This window comes from Vulpes vulpes, chromosome 10 (assembly GCF_048418805.1).
Source record: "Vulpes vulpes isolate BD-2025 chromosome 10, VulVul3, whole genome shotgun sequence".
NCBI classification, from domain to species: Eukaryota; Metazoa; Chordata; class Mammalia; order Carnivora; family Canidae; genus Vulpes; species Vulpes vulpes.
In genome coordinates, this window is record NC_132789.1 from 46,519,316 (window position 1) to 46,542,084 (window position 22,769).

The window sequence follows — 22,769 nt, forward strand, 5'->3', positions numbered from 1 at the left end:
TCAGGAACAAGACAGGGATGTCCACTCTCACCACTGCTATACAACACAGTAGTAGAAGTCCTAGCCTCAGCAGACAACAAAAAGAAATAAAAGGCATTCAAATTGGCAAAGAAGTCAAACTCTCCCTCTTCACAGATGGCATGATATTGTACATAGACAACCCAAAGACTCCATAGCAAGATTACTAGAACTCATACAGCAATTCGGCAGTGTGGCAGGATACAAAATCAATGCACAGAAATCAGTGGCATTTCTATACACTGAGACTGAAGAAAAAGAAATTAAGGAGTCAATCCCATTTACAATTGCACCCAAGGCATAAGATACCTAGGAATAAACCTAACCAAAGAGGTAAAGGATCTATACCCTAAAAACTACACAACACTTCTGAAAGAAACTGAGGAAGACACAAAGAGATGGAAAAATATTCCATGCTCATGGATTGGAAGAATTAATAATGTGAAAATGTCAGTGCTACCCAGGGCAAGTTACACGTTCAATACGATCCTTATGAAAATACCATGGACTTTCTTTAGAGAGTTGGAACAAATCATCTTAAGATTTGTGTGGAATCAGAAAAGACCCCGAATAGTCAGGGGAACATTGCAAAAGAAAACCAGAGCTGAGGGCATCACAATGCCAGATTTCAGGTTGTACTACAAAGCTGTAGTCATCAAGACAGTGTGGTACTGGCACAAAAACAGACACATAGATCAATGGAACAGAATAGAGAACCCAGAATGGGCCCTCAACTCTACTCTACGGTCAACTAATATTCGACAAAGCAGGAAAGAGTATCCACTGGAAAAAGGACAGTCTCTTCAATAAATGGTGCTGGGAAAATTGGACAGCCACATGCAGAAGAATGAAACTAGACCATTCTCTTATACAAGACACAAAGATAAACTCAAAACGGATGAAAGAGCTAAATGTGAGACAAGAATCTATCAAATTCCTGGGAGAACACAGGCAACAACATCCTGTTTGAACTTGGCCACAGCAACTTCTTGCAAGATACATCCATGAAGGCAAGAGAAACAAAGGCAAAAATGAATTATTGGGACTTCATCAAGATAAGAAGCTTTGGCACAGCAAAAGAAACAGTCAACAAAACTAAAAGACAACCTACAGAATGGGAGAAGATATTTGCAAATGACATATCAGATAAAGGGCTAGTTTCCAAGATCTATAAAGAATGTATTAAACTTAACACCCAAGAAACAAACAATCCAATCATGAAAAGGGCAAAAGACGTGAACAGAAATCTCACAGAGGAAGACATAGGCATGGCCAACAAGCACATGAGAAAATGCTCTGCATCACTGGTCATCTGGGAAATACAAATCAAAACCACAATGAGATACCACCTCACACTAGTGAGAATGGGGAAAATTAACAAGGCAGGAAACCACAAATGTTGGAGAGGATGTGGAAAAGGGGAACCCTCTTGCACTGTTGGTGGGAATGTGAACTGGTGCAGCCCCTTTGGAAAACTGTGTGGAGGTTCCTCAGAGTTAAAAATAGAACTACCCTACAACCTAGCAATTGCACTGCTGGGGATTTACCCCAAAGATACAGATATATCTGTATCTTTGGGGTAGGACATCTGCACCCCAATTTTATAGTAGCAACGTCCACAACAGCCAAACTGTGGAAGGATCCTCGGTATCCACTCGGTGTCCATCAACAGATGAATGGATAAAGAAGATGTGGTCTATGTATACAATGCAATATTACTCAGCCATTAGAAGAGATGAATACCCACCATTTGTTTCAATATGGATAGAACTGGAGGGTATTATGCTGAGTGAAGTAAGTCAATAGGAGAAGGACAAACATTATATGGTTTCATTTATATGGGGAATCTGGGAAACAAGGGGTAGTGGAAGGGGAAATGGGGGGGATGGGGTGACTGGGTGACAGGCACTGAGGAGGGCACTTGACGGGACGAGCAATGGGTATTTTATGTTGGCGAATCAAACTCCAATAAAAAATATACAAAAAAATTAAAAATAAAAATATAAATAAATAAAGCCTTAGAAACAAATACATAATACAAAGTTGAATTTAAAAAATCACTCTGAAAAAAAAAATTAAAAAAAAATAAATAAAAAAAATAAAAATAAAAATAAAAAATCACTCTGAGGAAAATTTGAAGGCATGCTGACATGGAGTTAAGGCAATTCCATCTGATGGCTTAAATTTTCTTGCTTAGAGTAAATGACAGAAAGTCTATGAAGAGCAAAGAACATATGAAACAACTGTTAGAAATACTGAGTTGCTAGCTGATCAGGGAAAAATCAAAACCTCCTGGGCAGTGCTGCGAGGCCCTATCTTTTATTATTAACCTGCCTCTTCACCACACAGGTCTCAGCCTAGTTATCACCTCCCTGGAGAAGCTGCTCTGACCATGCAATCTAAAGTAGACACCTTCTCTTTATTCTCCATGAGAGAACTATGTTCTTTTCTCTCAGAGAACTCATCACAAGTTGTAATTCCATTAATATTTATTTGCTCCTTAGCTATAGTTAAGAAAGAAGTCCCACTGAACTATGTATGATCCACAAGAGCAAGATTCCTGTGTTCAGTATTATACACTCAATACCTAACATAGTGCCTAGCACACAACAGGTGTTTAATAATTTTCTTCTCTGGAACTTCCTTCCCATACATTTTATTTCTATTGGGCCTCTTCTGAACTCACTAGTAACTCCTTCCACACATACATTAAGGATTTTGAAGAAGCCTTGTACAAACCAAAAATGGAAACAGACCCTGAGTAAGGATCAACGTTTTCCTGTTTACACCACAAAATATATTTACACATATTTTTAATGTTAGTTTTGTCTTTTAAGGATGAAACTTTATAGATTCCTCAGTTAATTAAGACTGATTTTAATCTTATAGTGACTATCACAGAATCTTACAAACTTTGTTCTCAAGTCTGATATCATACACATACATGTAGTAAAATAATAGGTTACTCCTGGCTTCTCAGGGTCAATCTACATTAAGTAAATTTTTCTAGTAACTAAGTTTAAGTTTCTACATTTAAGAGTACTAGGATTAAAAGAGCAAAAATCTTTTAAAAGAGCATGAGATATAGAATCAGTCCAATGTTAAGCCCTGGTTCCAACATTTATTTCCTATTTCTCAGTAGATAAATTATTCCACAAGGCTAAGACTCCTTATCGGTAAAAGATAAGATTCTTTATCTACTGTGTGCCATGCACCTATGCTAGGTTTCGAATTTCTCTCACAGGGACTGCTGTGAAGATTAAATAAGACAATACATATAAAAATCATCTTGCAAAGTGAAAACACTACACAAATGTCATTATTATATCTGAAGGAAATCTTTCTAGATTATCTTCCCCTTCTTTCAAAAATAAACATACTGAAGAATCACTTATCTTTTTTCCAAGTCCAATAATTGTACTTGCTACAATGTATTTAAGCTAAATCGTCCATTACTGTCATATTATCTAGTTGGGCTGTTAGTCAGCAGCCTGTGCCCTTTAGATTATTGTTTCTTAATTTGTTATGGTTAAAAAACCAAGGTAATTAGAACCATGTACACCTAAGAATATGCTCTAGGTTATCTACACTGATATGGGTGTTACTAGATTATCTGTAGGATGAGGTGAGCTTTAGGATCCTCCTATTCTGCCATCTTTCTCAGCACTCTCATTTAATAATATGCTCTAAATGAGGGCTCCTCAAGAGCTTCTTTCAAGGAGTGAAGTACAGAAGCCTATATATAAGGATTTTGCCCCAAAGTATTTTTTATTTGTTTCTGGTTTAGGCTATAAACAGCTGAGATGACCAGCAATGTGACCTCCAGAGAAGTAGGGTACTACTTTGGGAGTATAAGCCCTCAGTTACCTAGAAAATCTAGTTGACTATTCAAGGAGGCAATCCATAATATTTCAAAAGATATTACTCTTTTTTTCCTCCAAAAAGTATTACTCTTTTCAATTTAATCCCAAAACAGAAGGCTAAACACGTCAAGGTGTATCAATTTAGGTTAGGTATACAATATAACACAGAGGCATTATCATTAGATGGCAAAAATCTTATTCTGATTCCTAGCTCTTACACATTTCCTGGAGAACTTTTAGCACCATGACACAGAATAAGCAATGATTGTGACATGAGAATCAAAGATCTTATAAGTAAAACTCTTTAGCATTGGGCTTATTTTAATAAAAACTGCTACCAATATCATTACTCCTTTGAATTGGGCAAATAAGAAAAAAATCTTGAATGTAAATAAGTTAAGATTTTCTAAAATTATTAGAAAAAATATATTATAAATTTTAAAAGTAATCATAGAACTTTTTTCCATTTTATTATGAAAATTTTCAAATACAAAAAAAAAACTGGTGAAACAACTTTTAAAATTGTGACAAGAATTGGCAATATGTTCTTTTGCATATGTCAGTAGTATCTCTACTTTTTTCAATTTTTTATATTTTAATTATTACCTATCTTAATCTACATCTGACAAATTCCTAAATTGAATTTCAAACTTGTTATGTAAGAGTTACCATAAGGCTTTATTTTTTCACAAATTGCTTTTTTAATTTTTATTTTTACTACTGAAGTATAGTTGGCATACAATATTATGTAAGTTTCAGGTGAGAAGTACCTACTCTTGCTTCTTTTGCAAAGAGATTAAATAACTCAGAACACTTTTTGGTGAATAAGGCAGGAAATCACATTGGTATGATACAACTGGGGGCAGCCACTTATTTCTGACTCTCAGTTTCCTTATCTGAAGGCAGCTTGAAAGAGGTATTTCTGACCTTCAGTTTCCTTATCTGAAGGCAGCTTGAAAGAGGTAGAAAACACATTATAATTATGCATATAGTCCCTCCAGGACACCACCCTGGAGGATAATTATTTAGTTACACTTACTTAAAAACTACTTCCATTATTTTACTCATATAAACCATTTGCCACAGTGCTAGTAAATAATAAGTATTCAATAAATGTTGGCTACTATTATTAGCTATCAATAATTATATTTCAAAAAGAATCCGGTAAAGTTAGACTTTAGTTAACACTTATTTTTTTTTACTTATAAGATTAACATCTCTACATGTATATATATTTAAAATGATTATGTTAAGCACAGTCATTAAATTGAGACCAGAAAGAAATTAAAGCAGTGGCATAATCTCTTAAAATTGTTGTGCAGCTTTGTAAGGGACTTTTAATCTTACCATATATAGCACCTATTGAAATTAACCCAGTTTCTTTGGCAGGCTGAAAGAATTTAAAGACTACAGACTTGAGCAATTTAGTTAAAATCACGGAGTACAAATGTCTTCTTTCCAAAATTATTCCAAAATGTCTCTACAGCCTTACTTCTCCCACCTTTCCTTGGATTCATACTTTATATGTATATATAGTCACAGCAAAAGTGAAAGTATACAGCATTATCTGGCATCTAGAAACAGGGATAGCTCTAATGGGCATGTACGAAGATTGTGTGGCAGTGAAAACAGCAAAGATTTGGAATCACACATACTTTAACTTATTTGAACTAGGCCTCTAACATTTATTAGCATTATGACCTTTCAGTTACTTTCTGAATTAGTTTCCTCATCTGTATATAAGTAGGATAAAAATGCTATTTTATAGGATTTTTGAGAAAATTCAAGGAAAACATAAAATGCCTGGCATGTAACAGGCAATCAGTAAATGACAGTTATTATTATTGCCACATTTTCATTCCATTTTATAGCTGTGAACTAATTTTATTAGTTAAGAGAGTATAGAGTTTATAAACCAGAAATAAAAAAGACATTATCTCAAGATGCCTCGGTGGCTCAGTGGTTGAATGTCTGCCTTTGGCTCAGGTCGTGATCCTGGGGTCCTGGGATCAAGTCCTGCATCAGGCTCCCCGCAGAGCCTGCTTCTCCCTCTGCCTGTGTCTGACTCTCTCTGTGTGTCTCCCATGAATAAATAAATAAAATCTTTTAAAAAATGGCATTATCTCTTTTAACTTAAAACTTAATCAGAAATAATAAAAATCCTCAATATACATAAACAGAATTTCACAGTAAGAGTTTTCCAATTTATTTTCCAAATTTGTTTTTGTTTTGTTTTGTTTAATAAATCTTTAAAAGATTTATTTATTTATTTATTCATGAGACACATGGAGAGAGAGACAGAGATAGGGAGAGAAGCAGGCTCCTCACAGGGAGTCGGATGTGGGACTCAATCCTAGGACCCCAGGATCACCACCTGAGCCAAAGGCAGATGCTCAACCACTGAGCTACCCAGGCATCCTTTGTTTTTGAAAACAGAAGTACTGAATTAAAACTATGCTTTCCCAATTAAAAGGTCAAAAGCAGAAATTAGTTTTCCCATAATAGTATTTACTTATATTTCCCACTGCCAGATGAGGATGTAAAGTATTTTATACCAGCAAACTTCTAAACGGATATTTTGAAAGAGAAGTTATTTTTGCCATGAGAAAAGTCAGAAAGAAAGAAAGAAAGAAAGAAAGAAAGAAAGAAAGAAAGAAAGAAAGAAAGAAAGAAAAGAAAGAAAAGAAAAGAAAAGAAAGAAAGGAAAGAAAGAAATGTTCCTAGATTAGAAAAGAAAAATGCTTATTTCAAATTACATAGTAAGTAGCAGGACACACAACAACAAATGCATTCCTTTTCCTGGAATTAGGCTCATCTGTCCTTTTCTAAGAAAATAATTAAATGGCCACAGCAGCACTTCAAAATCCAATGCCAATTAACAGCACATAATTCTGGTTTACTCTGCTTATTTTATTTGTTACCATGAAAAGCCATGGTCTGAAGCAGTCGATCAGCCACTTCCTGTGGGAATACTCCAGGTTCCTGCAGACACAATGTTCCATCCTGTCTTGCTGAACAGAACTTCTCAAGGTGAGTAGTCAGGAAATTCAAGCAGATATCAAGTAAGGAATAGGGAGATGCCTCCTCCTTGGAGCCCAGGAAAAAACATAAAGGGAACACAAAAGCCAACAAGTTAGTTTCCAGAAAAGTAGAGAATAAAACATTCATTTACTTATTCAACAAATATTCTTACTCAGTGTCTACCATATGTTAGATACTATGTTAGGCAGTGAGAATATAACAGGTGACCCATGTCCTCAAAAAGAAAAGAAACATTTAAACAAGTATTTACATAACATTTATAAGTATTATATTACATACTATATTAGAGAAAGTAATAGGTAGTATGTAAGTACAAGCAGGGTGCCCTAATCAGTCAAGGATGGTCAGGGAAGACCTCAGAGGTATAGCAGATTAATCTTCCCAAATTACTACCCTCCCCTGCTCAAACCTTCCACAGACTTCCATGGGCCTGAAGACAAAAGATAACATTCTTAGACTGTTAGACGATGCCTGAGTCCTTCCAAAATCTAGACCAAATTTACTTTGAAACTTGATCTCCCACAAAATCACCATCCCAAACTGAATGAATTTATTGGGTAAAAGAATTTGCTATAGGTGTTAACATCCTCAAAACAGAGAAAGGTTAACCCAGTTATTCCAGTTTGAAGAATAAAGAGCTAATCAAACAAGCACAAAGATTTAAGAGTAAGGGTTTTAACTACAGAAATAAATACTCTATATGTTAATAATAATAATAATAATAATAATAAAAATATAATTATAGTAGCTATCACTCATTAGATGCTTTCCATATGATTGTACTGAGTATCTTACATGAATTTTCGAATATTTATTCTTTCAACCCTATCTTAAAAAGTAGTCAAGTATTATCTTCATTTTTAAAGTTTTAATTGAAACCTGGCTCACATTAGAAACGACAAATACCCACCATTTGCTTCAACATGGAGGGACCTGGAGGGTACTATGCTGAGTGAAATAAGTCGATCAGACAAGGACAAACATTATATGGTCTCATTCATTTGGGAAATCTAAAAACTAGTGAAAGGGAATAAAGGGAAAGGAGAGAAAATGAGTGAAAATATCAGTGAGGGTGACAAAACATGAGAGACACCTAAATCTGGGAAATGAACACGGGGTTTTGAAAGGGGACGTGGATGGGGGGTGATGGGCACTGAGGGGGGGGGCACTTGGCAGGATGAGCACTGGGTGTTATGCTATATGTTGGCAAATTGAACTCCAATAAAAAAAATTTTTTTAAAAACTGGCTGAGAAAAGTAACATCTTTCTCAGCATTCTGTACCTACTGATAAAAGTATATAGCTTCAAATTAAAAGCTGACTCAGGAGCACAACTCTTCTAATATATATACATATATATATTAATTATTCATTCATTCATTCATTCATTCATTCATGAGACACAGAGAGAGAGGCAGAGACATAGGCAGAGGGAAAAGCAGACTCCCTGTGAGGAGCCTGATATGGGACTTGATCCCAGGACCCCAGGATCACGACCTGAGCCAAAGGCAGACGCTCAACCACTGAGCCACCCAGGCATCTTAATCACATTAATTATACATGTGATATTTTAATGGAAGTCATTAAAAATTATAGTTCAAAGATATACTAATCACACAGAAAAGTATTCATAACAGGAAGGTATAAAAAATAGTTTACAGAACTTCCTCAACATGAAAAAAAGAACTTCCTTAACCTGATAAAGATCATCAATACTAAAAGACAACCTACAGAATGGGAGAAGATATTTGCAAATGACATATCAGATAAAGGGCTAGTATCCAAGATCTATAAAGAACTTATTAAACTCAACACCAAAGAAACAAACAATCCTAACATGAAAAGGGCAAAAGACATGAACAGAAATCTCACACAGGAAGACATAGACATGGCCAACACGCACATGAGAAAATGCTCTGCATCACTTGCCATCAGGGAAATATAAATCAAAACCACAATGAGATACCACCGCACACCAGTGAGAATGGGGAAAATTAACAAGGCAGGAAACAACAAATGTTGGAGAGGATGGGGAGAAAAGGGAACCCTCTTACACTGTTGGTGGAATGTGAACTGGTACAGCCACTCTGGAAAACTGTGTGGAGGTTCCTCAAAGAGTTCAAAATAGACCTGCCCTACGACCCAGCAATTGCACTGTTGGGGATTTACCCCAAAGATACAGATGCAATGAAACGCCAGGACACCTGCACCCCGATGTTTATAGCAGCAATGGCCACAATAGCCAAACTGTGGAAGGAGCCTCGGTATCCATCGAAAGATGAATGGATAAAGAAGATGTGGTTTATGTATACAATGGAATATTACTCAGCCATTAGAAATGACAAATACCCACCATTTGCTTCGATGTGGATGGAACTGGAGGGTATTATGCTGAGTGAAATAAGTCAATCGGAGAAGGACAAACATTTTATGGTCTCATTCATTTGGGGAATATAAAAAATAGTGAAAGAGAATAAAGGGGAAAGGAGAAAAGAATGAGTGGGAAATATCAGAAAGGGAGACAGAACATGAAAGACTCCTAACTCTGGGAAATGAACTAGGGGTGGTGGAAGGGGAGGTGGGCGGGGGGTGGGGGTGACTGGGTGACGGGCACTGAGGAGGGCACTTGACGGGATGAGAACTGGGTGTTATTCTGTATGTTGGCAAATTGAACACCAATAAGAAATAAATTTATTATAAAAAAAAAGATCATCAATGGAAAACCCAGTTACTATCATACTTAATTTTAAATGTCTGAATATTTCCCCATTAAAATCAAGAATAAGACAAAGATAGGGGCTTTCACCACTTCTATTCAACACTGTACTGAAGGTCCTAGAATTAAGCAAGAAAAAGAAATAAAAAGCATAGAGATTAGAAAGAAGAAGTAAAACCATTTCTATTTGTAGGTGATATAATTTCGTATAAAGAAAATCCCCCCAAAAAATTTAAAAATAAAAAGAAAATCCCATGAGCACTTGGGTGATTCATTTGCTTTGGGGTCAAGGTCGTGATCTCAGGGTCCTGGGATGGAGCCCCGCAATGGGCTCCCTGCTCAGTGGGGAGTTGGCTTCTCCCTCTCCCTCTGCCACTCTCTCTCTTTGTGCTTTCTCTCCCTCTCTCTACCAAATAAAGTATTTTTAAAGAATTAAAAAATACAAAGAAAGAAAATCCTAAGGAGGGGTGTCTGGGTGACTCAGTTGGTTAAGTGTCTCCCTTTAGCTCAGATCATGATCCCAGGGTCCTGGGATGGAGCCCCATATCAAGCTCCCTGCTCTTCCCTCTCCCTCTCTCCCTCCACTCCTGCAGTCTCTCTCTCTCAAATAAATAAATAAATAATATCATTGAAAAGTATTAAGAAAATCCCAAGGAACTGACAACAAAAACTATCAGAACTTAAAAAAAAAGGTTCAGCAAGGTTGTAGGATGTAAGATCTATTTTTTTTTAATTTTTTTTTTTATTTACTTATGATAGTCACAGAGAGAGAGAGTCAGAGACACAGGCAGAGGGAGAAGCAGGCTCCATGCACCGGGAGCCCGATGTGGGATTCGATCCCGGGTCTCCAGGATCGCGCCCTGGGCCAAAGGCAGGCGCCAAACCGCTGCGCCACCCAGGATCCCCAAGATCTATTTTATTTACAATATATAATATCAATTATGTCTATACACTTATACTGAACAATCTGAAAGTGAAATTATGAAAACAATTCCAGGGACGCCTGGGTCACTCAGTCAGTTAAGGGTCTGCCTTCAGCTCAGGTCATGATCCCAGAGTCCTGAAATTGAGCCCTACAACTAGATCCCTGCTCAGTGGGGAGTCTGCTTCTCCCTCTCCCTCTGCCTCTCCCACACGTCATGCTATCTCACCCTCTTTCTCTCAAATAAATAAAACCTTTTTAAAAAAAATTCCATTTACAATAGCATCAAAAAATAAAATATTTAGAAATAAGTTTAACAAAAGAAGTATAGAATTTTAAAAATAAAGACCTAAATAAATAGAAAGACATATTCATAGATTAGAAGACTATTGTTAACTGGTCTACAGTTTCAACACAATACCTATCAAAACCCAGCTTTTTTTTTTTTTCACAGAAGTTAACAAGCTGATCCTAAAATTCATACGGAATTTCTTTTTTCCTGAGTTTTAACTATGAGTTCTTCCTGCTTTTTCTATTTTCATGTACCATCTTCCTAAATATTTAAAATTAATCAGCCAGATGAAGCAAGCTACACTTCCACCTCAGTTCATAAATTCCAAAATAATCTATTTAGTTTGCAGAAGAGAAAATAAATGCAAGTTGTGAAGCCATCAGAGGGAAGATATATAAACCTTTTGAGAACATATTTTTTTGCAAGACACTTAGCAAAATAAACCCAGGAAGTAATATATGAACACTTAAAATATTTAAGTAATCATTCTTTACCAATTAGTAAAATGTGTTCAACAAGGAGATTTTGGACCCCACAAATTTTCCGTTTCCAAGGAAACTCCACTTTACCTTAATTCCTATTGATAAGCCAAAGAATTTTCTTTCTTTTTTTTTTAAAGATTTATTTATTCATGAGAGAGAGAGAGAGAGAGAGAGAGAGAGGCAGAGACACAGGAGGAATGAGAAGCAGGCTCCATGCCAGGAGCCTGACGAGGGACTCAATCCCAGGACTCCAGAATCGCGCCCTGGGCCAAAGGCAGGCGCCAAACCGCAGCCACCCAGGGATCCCCAGCCAAAGAATTTTCTATTTAGCTACTCTTCTGTTGGGAAGTGCATCTGCCTAAGAGTTAATAACCTGGGTTTTGGAGCTAGAGTGCACATCCCAAGTTTCCACTTGCTAACTGTGGCACTATACACATTACCCAACCTTTCATTCCTCAGTTTTCTCACTTAGGATACTGATAAGCATAATACCTATCTCATGAAGTTTTTGTAAGGATTAAATGAGATAAAGCAGGAACCAGAGAACTTAGAATAATGGCAGTGTGTCTGGAAATACACAGCTTGCAGAGCCAGAACTGAGACCCAGGAAATGTGGCTCCAGAGCCTATGCCCTTATCTACCACACTATACTACCTATTCAACTTTATACACCAGTTTTGAATATAGTATCTCACTTGATACTCAAAGCAGGCCTGTGATATGAACAAGGATAATCACTTCCATTTAAAGATGAAGAACAGAGAGGTTATGTATCAAGCCAGTGACAGAACCAGAACTGTACTTATCTGAGACCTACTCCAAAAACCTAAACTGCCATGATTCCCCAAATCCTAGTAATTTAAGCTAACACAGAGTATTGAGAGATCAGTGCGCTCCTACTTTATTTTTATTTTTTAAAGATTTATTTATTTATTCATTCATTCATTCATTCATTCATTCACGATAGACAGAGAGAGAGGTAGAGACACAGGCAGAAGGAGAAGCAGGCTTCATGCCGGGAGCCCGACGCGGGACTCGATCCCAGGACTCCAGGATCACACCCTGGGCCGAAGGCAGGCGCTAAACCGCTTAGCCACCCAGGGATCCCCTCCTACTTTATTTTTAAACAAATAGCAGCATAGGAAGACTAAAAAAGAACGGACAAAACAGAAGCTGGAATTCAGTGTCTAAATAATTCATCTCTCAGAAATTTCTGCTCAGGGAGATCTTCCTCTTTACCAACTAGGTACACTCCAGCCAGAATACAAATACTGCTCCTAGTAAAATAGCAAAAGACAGAGGAAGGAGGTCAAGTCTGACTTCATTTGGATCATTAAGTAAAAGTTCTTTTTAATTAACTGTAATAATGCATTTTACTCAATCCAGCCTAACCCAGGTCTTTAACACACAGCTCTTATTGGTACACTAAACTGTTACTTAATGCAACCCACTACTTAACATGGTTCCTTAAGCAATGTAACAGGCACTTTGACACCACTAAGCCTTTTTTTAGATTAGTACTTTTATGTGACAAAATCTCACATGACCTTCAAAATTCAGTCAAACATTACTAGTTCTGTTGGTTTCCAAGGCAGAATTTTACTTTCAGCACCTGACAAATTTCAAATTTCACATAATAGCTATTAGGTACTGAATGAAAGCTGTGTGGTACTAGGCACTAATCTAGCTTTATATATGTTTGCAATCTTCAAAAGAAATTTGTGTGGAACAAGGTAGGCTCAGAAAAATTAATGTACATGTCAAAGATAAAACAGCCAGCAGATAGCAGAGCAAGGATAAAAATGAGAATAGCTATTTTTCATAAAATACTAAGCCTTAGGTTCTGGTTCAGAGTTTGTTAGATACCTCAGTTCTTTCCATTTCTACATGCTATGAACCAAGCACCATTACAAGAAGCATTTTAAAAATGAGGAAACTGAGGTTTAGGTTAAATATCTTCCTTTTATTCACATGGCCAAGAGATTGCTAAACTGGGACTCCCAATCAAGAATGAGACAACAGTCTATATTTTTAAGCTTTTAACCTCTATGCTATCATATCATAATCATAATTATTGAGCTCATATTACCTTTTAATATATGCTATATGCTATAAACTATGTTAGCTGCTTTACGTAATTTTTTTCATAATTTCATTTACTTTTCATAAAAATTCTAAGTTAAATTCTATCAGTATCCCCATTCAACAAAGATGAGGACACTGAGGTTTTGAGGGGTTAATTTACCTACATTGATACAGCTAAGAAATGCCAGAGCCAGGATGACACCAGGCAATCTGATTGTAGAGTTATTTGTGCTTTAATAAATCACTACATAAGCTTCCATTTATATCTGACTCCAAATTTAGGTTTCTTTTACAATCCCATGTTAACCACTGTTTTTTATGACTGCATGTCTCCCCCACTAGACCATGATGTTCTTCAAGTTCAAGGAACCTAGGGCAGCCTGGGTGGCTCAGTCATTTAAGCATCTGCCTTGGGCTCAGGCCATGATCTAGGGGTCCTGGGATCCAGCCCCATATCAGGCTTCCTGCTCAGCAAGGAGTCTGCTTCTACTCCTTCTGCCTTCCCCCACCCACACCCCTCTCACTTGTGCTTTCTCAAATAAATAAAATCTTTAGAAAAAAAGAAAAAAAGCGGGGCCAAGACACAACCCAGATCTGTTGATAATGAAGTCCATACGTTTTCCACTATACCATACCATCTCTCAGAGCAATTATTAGTTCGGCACTGATATAAATTCCAAAAAACAATTGGGACCCATTGGTTGTTAACAATGGCTCAAAAAAAAAAAAAAAAAAAAAAAAAAACAATGGCTCAGACATGAGGTGATGATGCTGTGGATTAGGGTCGATGCAATGAAAATGGAAAAATAAATCAACGGTGAAAAATAATTTGCGGGAAGAATTAACACGAGGTGAGCATTTCTGAACCCCCGTACCTAGCACAATGCCTAGCTCAACAGGCGAATGTTCTTTGAAGGACTGACCAACACTCATACAGCATACTTTTGACACATATTGTCTCAGCCCTCACAACATGGTGTAGTGGACATCATTTTGTACAGGAGGACACCAGAGCTCAGAAAGAGTAACAGACCCAAACTCATCAAGTCAGAACGTGAAAGAATTAAGCCTTGAATCAAGTTATTTAATCCCAAACATTACACTCTTCTTCTCATCTCATACAGCACGCTCTAGTGAGGGAGCAAGGGAGGTGGAAGAGGGGAAGCACAGATAAAATAATAAATAATAATAACAACAACAACTCCAAGATTTAAAGTAGAAGTTAACCAGGGAGAAAAAAGTGTGTGTGTAGCAGACGAGCAAGATAAAGCAAATGGGATAAAATACTACACATTTTAAGCAATTTTGGTGATTGCTACGTGAGAATTCTTTGCATTCTTTTTGCCATTTTTTATGTCTGAAATTGTCAAAATGAAAAGTTAGAAAATAAAAATTTAAAGAAATGGTGATTAATACTCCTATAATCTCACTGACAAAACTGGTAAAAGGACGAAGCAAAGGATTATTTCTTCAAAGGAAATTTGTTGTAGTCATGGAGAGAGTCCTGTCTGCTCAGGCAAATACAGAAAAGGAACTAATGCTCTGGTGAAAGAACTAAGCTGAATGTGCAGATTTAAATAGCATCCCCTAGTGGTGACAGCTGAATGGTAAGAATAGATAAATTCTCAGGAAGAGTGATCTCTTGAGGTAACTAAGCCCTGTAATTAACTATCCCAAGTACAGCAGGCAGAATGACATGGTTCCTGAACAATGGCTAAAAAAAAAATACCCTACGGCAAATAGGAAAAACAACAATTCCAGTATGAAACAGCACAGCTCTTTTTAAAATTTTTTAAAAGAGTTTATTTATCTATTCACGAGAGACACAGAAAGGCAGAGGCACAGGCAGAGGGAGAAGCAGGCTCCATGCAGGGAGCCCGATGTGGGACTCGATCCCAGGACTGCAGGTCATGCCCTGAGCCAAAGGCGGATGCTCAAACTGCTGAGCCACCCAGGCATCCCTTTAATTTTTTTTTTTTAGTTAATGTGGTGTTATCTGGAACAGGATATAACCTTGACATAATGAATTAGCCCAGAATGGCCCTCTCAAACACTACTGGTCAGAGTGTAAACTGGCACAATTTTTCTGGATATGAATATATTAATAATAATATTAAAAACACCCATACTCCAATACTTCTTCATCTAAGAATTTACCTAAAAACTAACAAATGAGATATTAACAACAGTATTTACACAAAGGGATAGATCACTTTTTCTGACAAAAAAATCCATACATACAAATACCTAAAATAGGAGGAAATGGTAAGCAAATCATGGTATATCAATTCTATATAATACTACACAGCAATATGTATGTTTCTGATAATTTTCAATGACACAGCAAAATGCTAAGAGTAAAATATTATTAAGCCAAATAAAAATTATATGTAGCAGGATTTCAATTAAACATCTACACAAGTATAGGAAATTATATTGTCTGAAAATCATTTCAGAAGATTAGAAAGCTACCTCTGAACTAAATATGTTGTGGTATATCTATAAAGAAGAGCAAGGGAAAGATATGAAATAAAAAAGGATAGGGGATCCCTGGGTGGCGCAGCGGTTTGGCGCCTGCCTTTGGCCCGGGGCGCGATCCTGGAGACCCGGGATCAAATCCCACGTCGGGCTCCCAGTGCATGGAGCCTGCTTCTCCCTCTGCCTGTGTCTCTGCCTCTCTCTCTCTCTCTGTGACTATAATAAATAAATAAAAATTAAAAAAAAAAAAAAAGGATAGAAAATACCTTGAGGTCATAGAAAGGGAGGTGGGCAGAGGGTTGGGGTGACTGGGTGACGGGCACTCAGCGGGGCACTTGGTGGGATGAGCGCTGGGTGTTATGCTATATGTTGGCAAACTGAACTCCAATAAAAAAAAAAAGTATGACTTAAGAACCCAAAAATAAATAAAGAATAATAAAGTAAAAAAAAAAAAAAGATACCTTGAGTGTAAGGGCATGTGGCATAGAGGAACACAGATGGCAGAGGTCATGTTTTACTTCTTGAGATGGGATGCCAGGTTTTTAAATATTTGTTATATTCTATGTTTCATGACTTACATAAATGTTTCATATGGCTTTTTGAATATATAAAAATTTTATTTATTTACTCATGAGAGACACAGAGAGAGAGAGAGAGGCAGAGACACAGGCAGAGGGAGAAGCAAGCTCCACACAGGGAGCCTGACGTGGGACTCAATCCCGGGGTCTCCAGGATCAGGCCCTGGGCTGAAGGCGGTGCTAACCCACTGAGCCACCCAGGCTGCCCTCAAAAATATTATTAATGCAAATATACATTACCACACACTAGATTAACCAAACAAAACACAAGTGATACCAATAATAAACTTAAATTAATATTCATAATTAAGATACAAAACTAGCAACCATAAAAAAAAACTACCAACTGAAGATGTACTTACTACATGTAAGTACATGTAGTACTTACTACATGTAAGTAGTAAGTACTTGATGTACTTACTACAAAGCTCAAACTACAGGAATTCCAATAAGCTACATTCATACGTCTACAGTAGGAGCTTTGCAACAGTTGCAAGTGTCAAACTTCTTCATAAAAGACTGGAGTCTTGGGCAGCCCTGGTGGCTCAGCGGTTTGGCGCCACCTTCAGCCGAGGGCATGATCCTGGAGACCGAGGATCGAATCCCACATCGGGCTCCCTGCATAGGGCCTGCTTCTCCCTCTGCCTGTGTCTCTGCCTCTCTCTCTCTCTGTGTCTCTCATGAATAAATAAATAAAATATTAAAAAAAAAGACTGGAGTCTTCAATAAACTCTTAATCTGCTAACTTTAGCTTTATGATTACTAAATTGTAGTAATTCTTAGTAACTTACTAAGTAGTTCTCTAGTATGGAGCCCTTAGTATATAAAAATTAATGTTTGAGGGACTACATCATTTACCAGCCCCTAGAAGGTAGAAAGGATTTTTAGAACAGTTCATCATCTATCAGAAGGAGTTTAATGCTCCATATACTAAAAAGGACTGGGGTTAAGACTCGTACCTTATCCATTTTTGCGTCCCCTACTCTGGCACAGAGCAAAAGATCAGTGTCTAGTGAGTATGTGAATAAATGAAGTACCTGATAAGCAGATTCCCTGCTTTTGAAACACTGATTATAAGAACAGGGTACAGTTAGGGGTATGGGATAATGAAGACAGGGCAAAAAAAGAATAGCTCCTCAAACCAGCTTTTCTACTTGACTACTTTCTAACAGCAAGGAAATGTCTTACTGAGATATCAACTCTCTCTCTCTCCGTCTCTTCAGTAATGACATGCATGCACTTATAGCAGTATATCTTTTTGGATGGCTTTCCATTTCTTCAGAACCCAGCTCCATACCTCCCCAACTAAAAAGGATCTCTTCCTTATCTATTATTCATTAAAATCCTAGGTCCAGTATTCCTTCTACTAACTACAATGCCTCTGTAAAAGTCATTTCATTTTGTGCCTCAGCTTCCTTTTTCTGTAAAATGACATTTGTAATATTTTCCCCTTCACTTCCTAAGTTATTTTATCAAATAAAATGAAGGATTTGAATATGCTTTGTTTACTCTAAGACATTCTTACCAGGGACATCCATAAAGGGTCTTTTGTTTGTAATTAATCAAAAGAGAAACCTCATTACTGAGAGATTCTGGAGGCCACAGGGTCTGGTCTGTCTTTGAAGAATCTCATATTGACCCTCATTAGCTCTTCTTAAACCTTCTCATGGCTTTCTTTTTTTTATTATTAATTAAAAATATATATCTTATTTATTTATTTGAGAGGAAAAAGAGAGCACAAGCAGGGGGAGCCAGAGAAGGAAAGAGAGAAGCAGACTCCCCACTGAACAGAGAGCCCAAGGTGGGGCTCCATCCCAAGACCCTGGGATCAGGATCTGAGCTGAAGGGAGATGCGTAACTGGCTGAGCCACCCAGGTGCTCCTCGTGGCTTTCTTTTAATCATTCTTAATTTTTTTCTTTTTTATATTCTCTTTCTTTGAAGTATTTAGTCATCTATACAACACTCAGCTAAAGACATTTTTAGTCATTTCCCCATGACTTAGTTATCTATTTTGTAGGTTGTTTCATAATTTTTAAAGTTTCATCAATTACTATATTGCCAGGGTCATGGTAAAGCAGCATTTCAATACTCTAAGCAATGGCTCATCTATTTCTACCAAGCGGGGAGGGGGAGGACACTGGGAATTGTCCATATATCACAACAGACTATTCCACAGTCTGTTGGAAGGGACTGGGGCTTCCACTGCTGCTAGTATGACAAAAAAATGAAAGAGATCAGGCATCTTCTATCCTTGGAACTGAAGCCCAATAAAATGCATCCAATAAATTATTTCTTGAATGAATTAGTAAATTACTAGATTGTAACATGTTTCAAACTCATTTTATTTCTCCTATTGACACTACTTCAGGAAATATCTGGTATTAAAAGTATTAAAATGGTCTCCTCAGGACAAACCTTGTGGGATTCAGGATCCCTGAATATTGAGGTCTCTCTTTTGGTTAATAATAAGAAAAAAATAGCTTATGGATGATACTGGTAACAATGTCTTACAGTAAACAGAGCAAGCTCACATCCTTTATTTCATTTGATACAATAATCTTATGAAATGAAAGGAGAAATATTACAAATTTCACTTTACAGATAAGGAAGCTGAGGCACTTTGGGACTTTCTGAAGTCCCTTTTCCAGAGGCATTGTAGTTAGTAGGAAGAATAGACCTAGATTTGAATTCTAGGTGGTGTTACACTACAAATTATCTAGGTTTCCTGATCCTCAGTTCTGTCCTTGGTAGAACAGGGATAATATTGGTACTTATCTCATGACGCTATTATCAGGATGAGGTGAGAAAGTATGTTTAAAACCTGTAACACGGGGATCCCTGGGTGGCGCAGCGGTTTGGCGCCTGCCTTTGGCCCAGGGCGCGATCCTGGAGACCTGGGATCGAATCCCACGTCGGGCTCCCAGTGCATGGAGCCTGCTTCTCCCTCTGCCTATGTCTCTGCCTCTCTCTCTCTCTCTGTGTGACTATCATAAATAAATAAAAATTAAAAAAAATATTTAAAAAAAAAACCTGTAACACAATGCCTGACAGAGTACCCAGTAAGCACTCCTTTCCTATTAGCAACCATCTCACATAAGTAATATAAATTTAAATTTCAGGGGATCCCTGGGTGGCTCAGCGGTTTAGTGCCTGCCTTCAGCCCGGGGCATGGTCCTGGAGTCCCGGGATCGAGTCCCACGTCGGGCTCCCTGCATGGAGCCTGCTCCTCCCTCTCCCTGTGTCTCTGGTCTCTGTCTCTCTCTGTCTCTGTCTCTCATGAATAAATAAATAAAATATTTAAAAAAATAAATTTAAATTTCAGACACATAGGACAGCAGGTTCATGGTTATAAATTCTCAAGAGAGTTTTCCCATCCAGAGTCCATATCAAGACAAATAAGCTATTTTGTCTCCCTATACCAACAAACAGACATTTTTTAGTTTACCTTTTGGGATCCTGGCTTTTTGTAGTTGTCTCAGTTCTAATTCATGTGAAACAGGCTCAAAATCTCATCTCCTACTTGAAATGTTCTTAAACCTGACAAATCCTCCAAGAGAAGACAAAGCTCTAATAGTGTTGTGTTTTGTTTTTTTTTTTGTATACCTGGATGATTTTTTTTCTTAAGACTGAGCCAGAAACCAGTGAATACAAAGATTACAAACTTGATACTTTTATGATTAAAAACAGTTTATCGACATTTATCTGGAGGATTGTGTAATATTGTTCTGAAAAGTGATGGTATGGGAATCAGCCTTCCTAGTTTAAAGTGCCAATTCTATTACTTACAAAATGATATAATCTCAGGGAAAGTACCTAATCTCCCTGCACCTCAGTTTTACGATCTGTAAAATGCAGACATTAACAGTATTTACATCATAGGATTATTGTCAGAATTAAATAAATTCTAAGTGCAAGACACTGAGAACAGGGATAAATTAACTACTCAGTAAATACTACCTATTATTATAGAATATAAAGTCTATAGAACAAAGCTGTGTTTTGTTCACTGATGTATTCCCAGAGCCTAAAATAATGCCTACAACATAGTGGGCACTCAATGTTTATTGAATGAACAAATGAACAGTCAAGCACAAATTCATTGATAAGTATATTTAAAATACTTTTTCCCCTAGATAAAAAAAGATTGTGTGTCCATCGAGAAATATTAAGTCCTAAGTCTAGCCCTGAAATTAAAGCGTGGGAATGAAAGACAGACAAGTGTCATGAGTTCATGGGTATAAGAAACTTCAGGTATTGGACAATCTTTAACTCCTCATTTTAGTAGTAGTCCATGGGAAATCTCTTGTTAGTTTATTGGTTTGGGGCTGGGGGCCGGGGGAGAGGAGGCGTTTTGTTTTGTTTTGTTTTTGTATTTTCTACTAATGATTCAACCACCTCAGACTTCTAGCAATGAACATCTAAGATAACCTTAGATACGATCTAAATCCTTTATCTTCTCCTTCCCCAAACACAACCAGTATACAAATAAGGAAGAAGTTCAAGAAAGTAATACCAAAGGCACAGATATATTGTGTTCAAAGGTACAGATATATCAAACTATTTGGCATGGACTGTGGGGACTTATTTTTCTTTTTTAAAAACCATTAACTACTCATAAAAGATCCCTAGATGCTGATAAAAATGCACGTAAGGCAAGCTTCTTACATGTATCACTTCAAGGTCTGGCCAGTGTGACAAGCAGCTATGTGCTAAAGGGCAAGGAGCTACAGTTCTATCTTTTTAGATCAAGGCCTGGAAAGGTAAATAAATTCCCTTCCCTTCCACCTTAACTCATGTAATAAAACAATCTAAGAAACAAAATAAAAATTCAGGTCAGTAATCACTAAGTATATGAGCAGATCATAGGAATGGTAAACTCAGAGATACTTCAGCATTATTTTTCTCTTAACTGCTAGCATGAGTTTTGAAATACAATACAGTAAACAGAGAAGCCAGGTTAATAATGGAAAGAACTGGGCTTGCAGTCAATTCTGGCTCTGCTACTTACTAGCTGTGTGATCTTAAGAAAATAAATTAACTTCTCAGTTTTCTTATCTGTAAAACTGGTGCTAAACTTCTATCTTGATTACTTCACAAAATGGTAATGAAGAATAAGTGGGATATGCATATGAAAATGCCTTTAAAATGCTAAAGTACTATGCAAATATTAACATAAAAAATTTTTGGTGTAAAAAGTTAGGTAATATATATGCATGGAGATCAGAGCTCAAGTACCCTGCTCCCACAGTATCATAGATAATAGAATGTATCTACTATAATAACTTACCTTTATCTTGCTAGAATCTTGCCATATTTTTTGAAGAGGTGTAAGGGATTATAGAGAAGAAATTTAGTACAATTTTTTCATTTTAGAGATTTTTATATGGAAGCATAGAGAGTGAAATGACTTGCCAAAGGTTAGAAGTTCTATGCAAAAAGAAAAACTGATATTATATAACCAAGAATATTCAGACTTTAAAAATGTCCCTAGCAAAGGAGAATCCTACATTGCACAGGTATTAAGATCCTAGAGAGCTAAGAAAAATGTCTGTACAAGGGAGAACTAGAGAGTTAAAAAACAGAAGATCTTTATACAGAGCTAACAAAATGTCTAAATAACTAACTACCCCTCTAGATTTACGAGTAACTGATTCTTTACTATCTGTGTTTAAATATTCTATTCTCTGGAAGGACATCTCCACAAATTAGACAAATAATTAGAAAGTGGGCAGCCCGGGGCTCAGCGGTTTAGTGCCGCCTTCAGCCCAGGGCGTGATCCTGGAGTCCCGCATCGGGCTCCCTGCGTGGAGCCTGCTTCTCCCTCTGCCTGTGTCTCTGCCTCTCTCTGTCTCTCATGAATAAATAAATAAAATCTTTAAAAAAAAAAAAAATAATAATAATAATTTGAAAGTGTTTATACAAAAACATTGCTTAGCAATTCATCTCAAAATCATTTGGCTTCCTCCCCAACTCTTCCTCCTTAACTCTTCTAGACAGAAACATACATATATCCCAGATCGAAAGTACCACTTGGACTAGTAAGAGAAACTATCTGATCCAAAATTTCTTGCCCACCAAACCTCTTTATTCCCTAAGGGGATCTGCACAAGAGTATTCACCTTTTTCTCTCTCTTTCATAATTCACATCTCAGTTAACATTACCTTATGCTATTCTCTACAAAGTGCACACACTCTTTTACTAAACAAATATTTATCTACTTCTCAGGCATTATGCTAAGTGCTTAAAACATGAAGTTAAAAAAAACACAGTACTGTCCTTGTCCTCAAAGAGC

At 37.0% G+C, this 22,769-nt stretch overlaps 1 protein-coding gene across 8 annotated transcripts in view; it reads right to left on the minus strand.

Annotated features, from left to right (window-relative positions):
• ZYG11B (zyg-11 family member B, cell cycle regulator) overlaps positions 1-22,769 on the minus strand; it is a 90,178-nt gene that overhangs the window by 59,454 nt on the left and 7,955 nt on the right. For all 8 annotated transcript variants that reach the window (XM_072723936.1, XM_072723931.1, XM_025991809.2 and 5 more), the window contains one exon: positions 6,803-6,968. In XM_072723936.1, coding sequence (XP_072580037.1) covers positions 6,803-6,815 — 13 coding nt within the window. In that variant the 5' untranslated portion in view covers positions 6,816-6,968. The remainder of the gene's footprint in view (positions 1-6,802; positions 6,969-22,769) is intronic.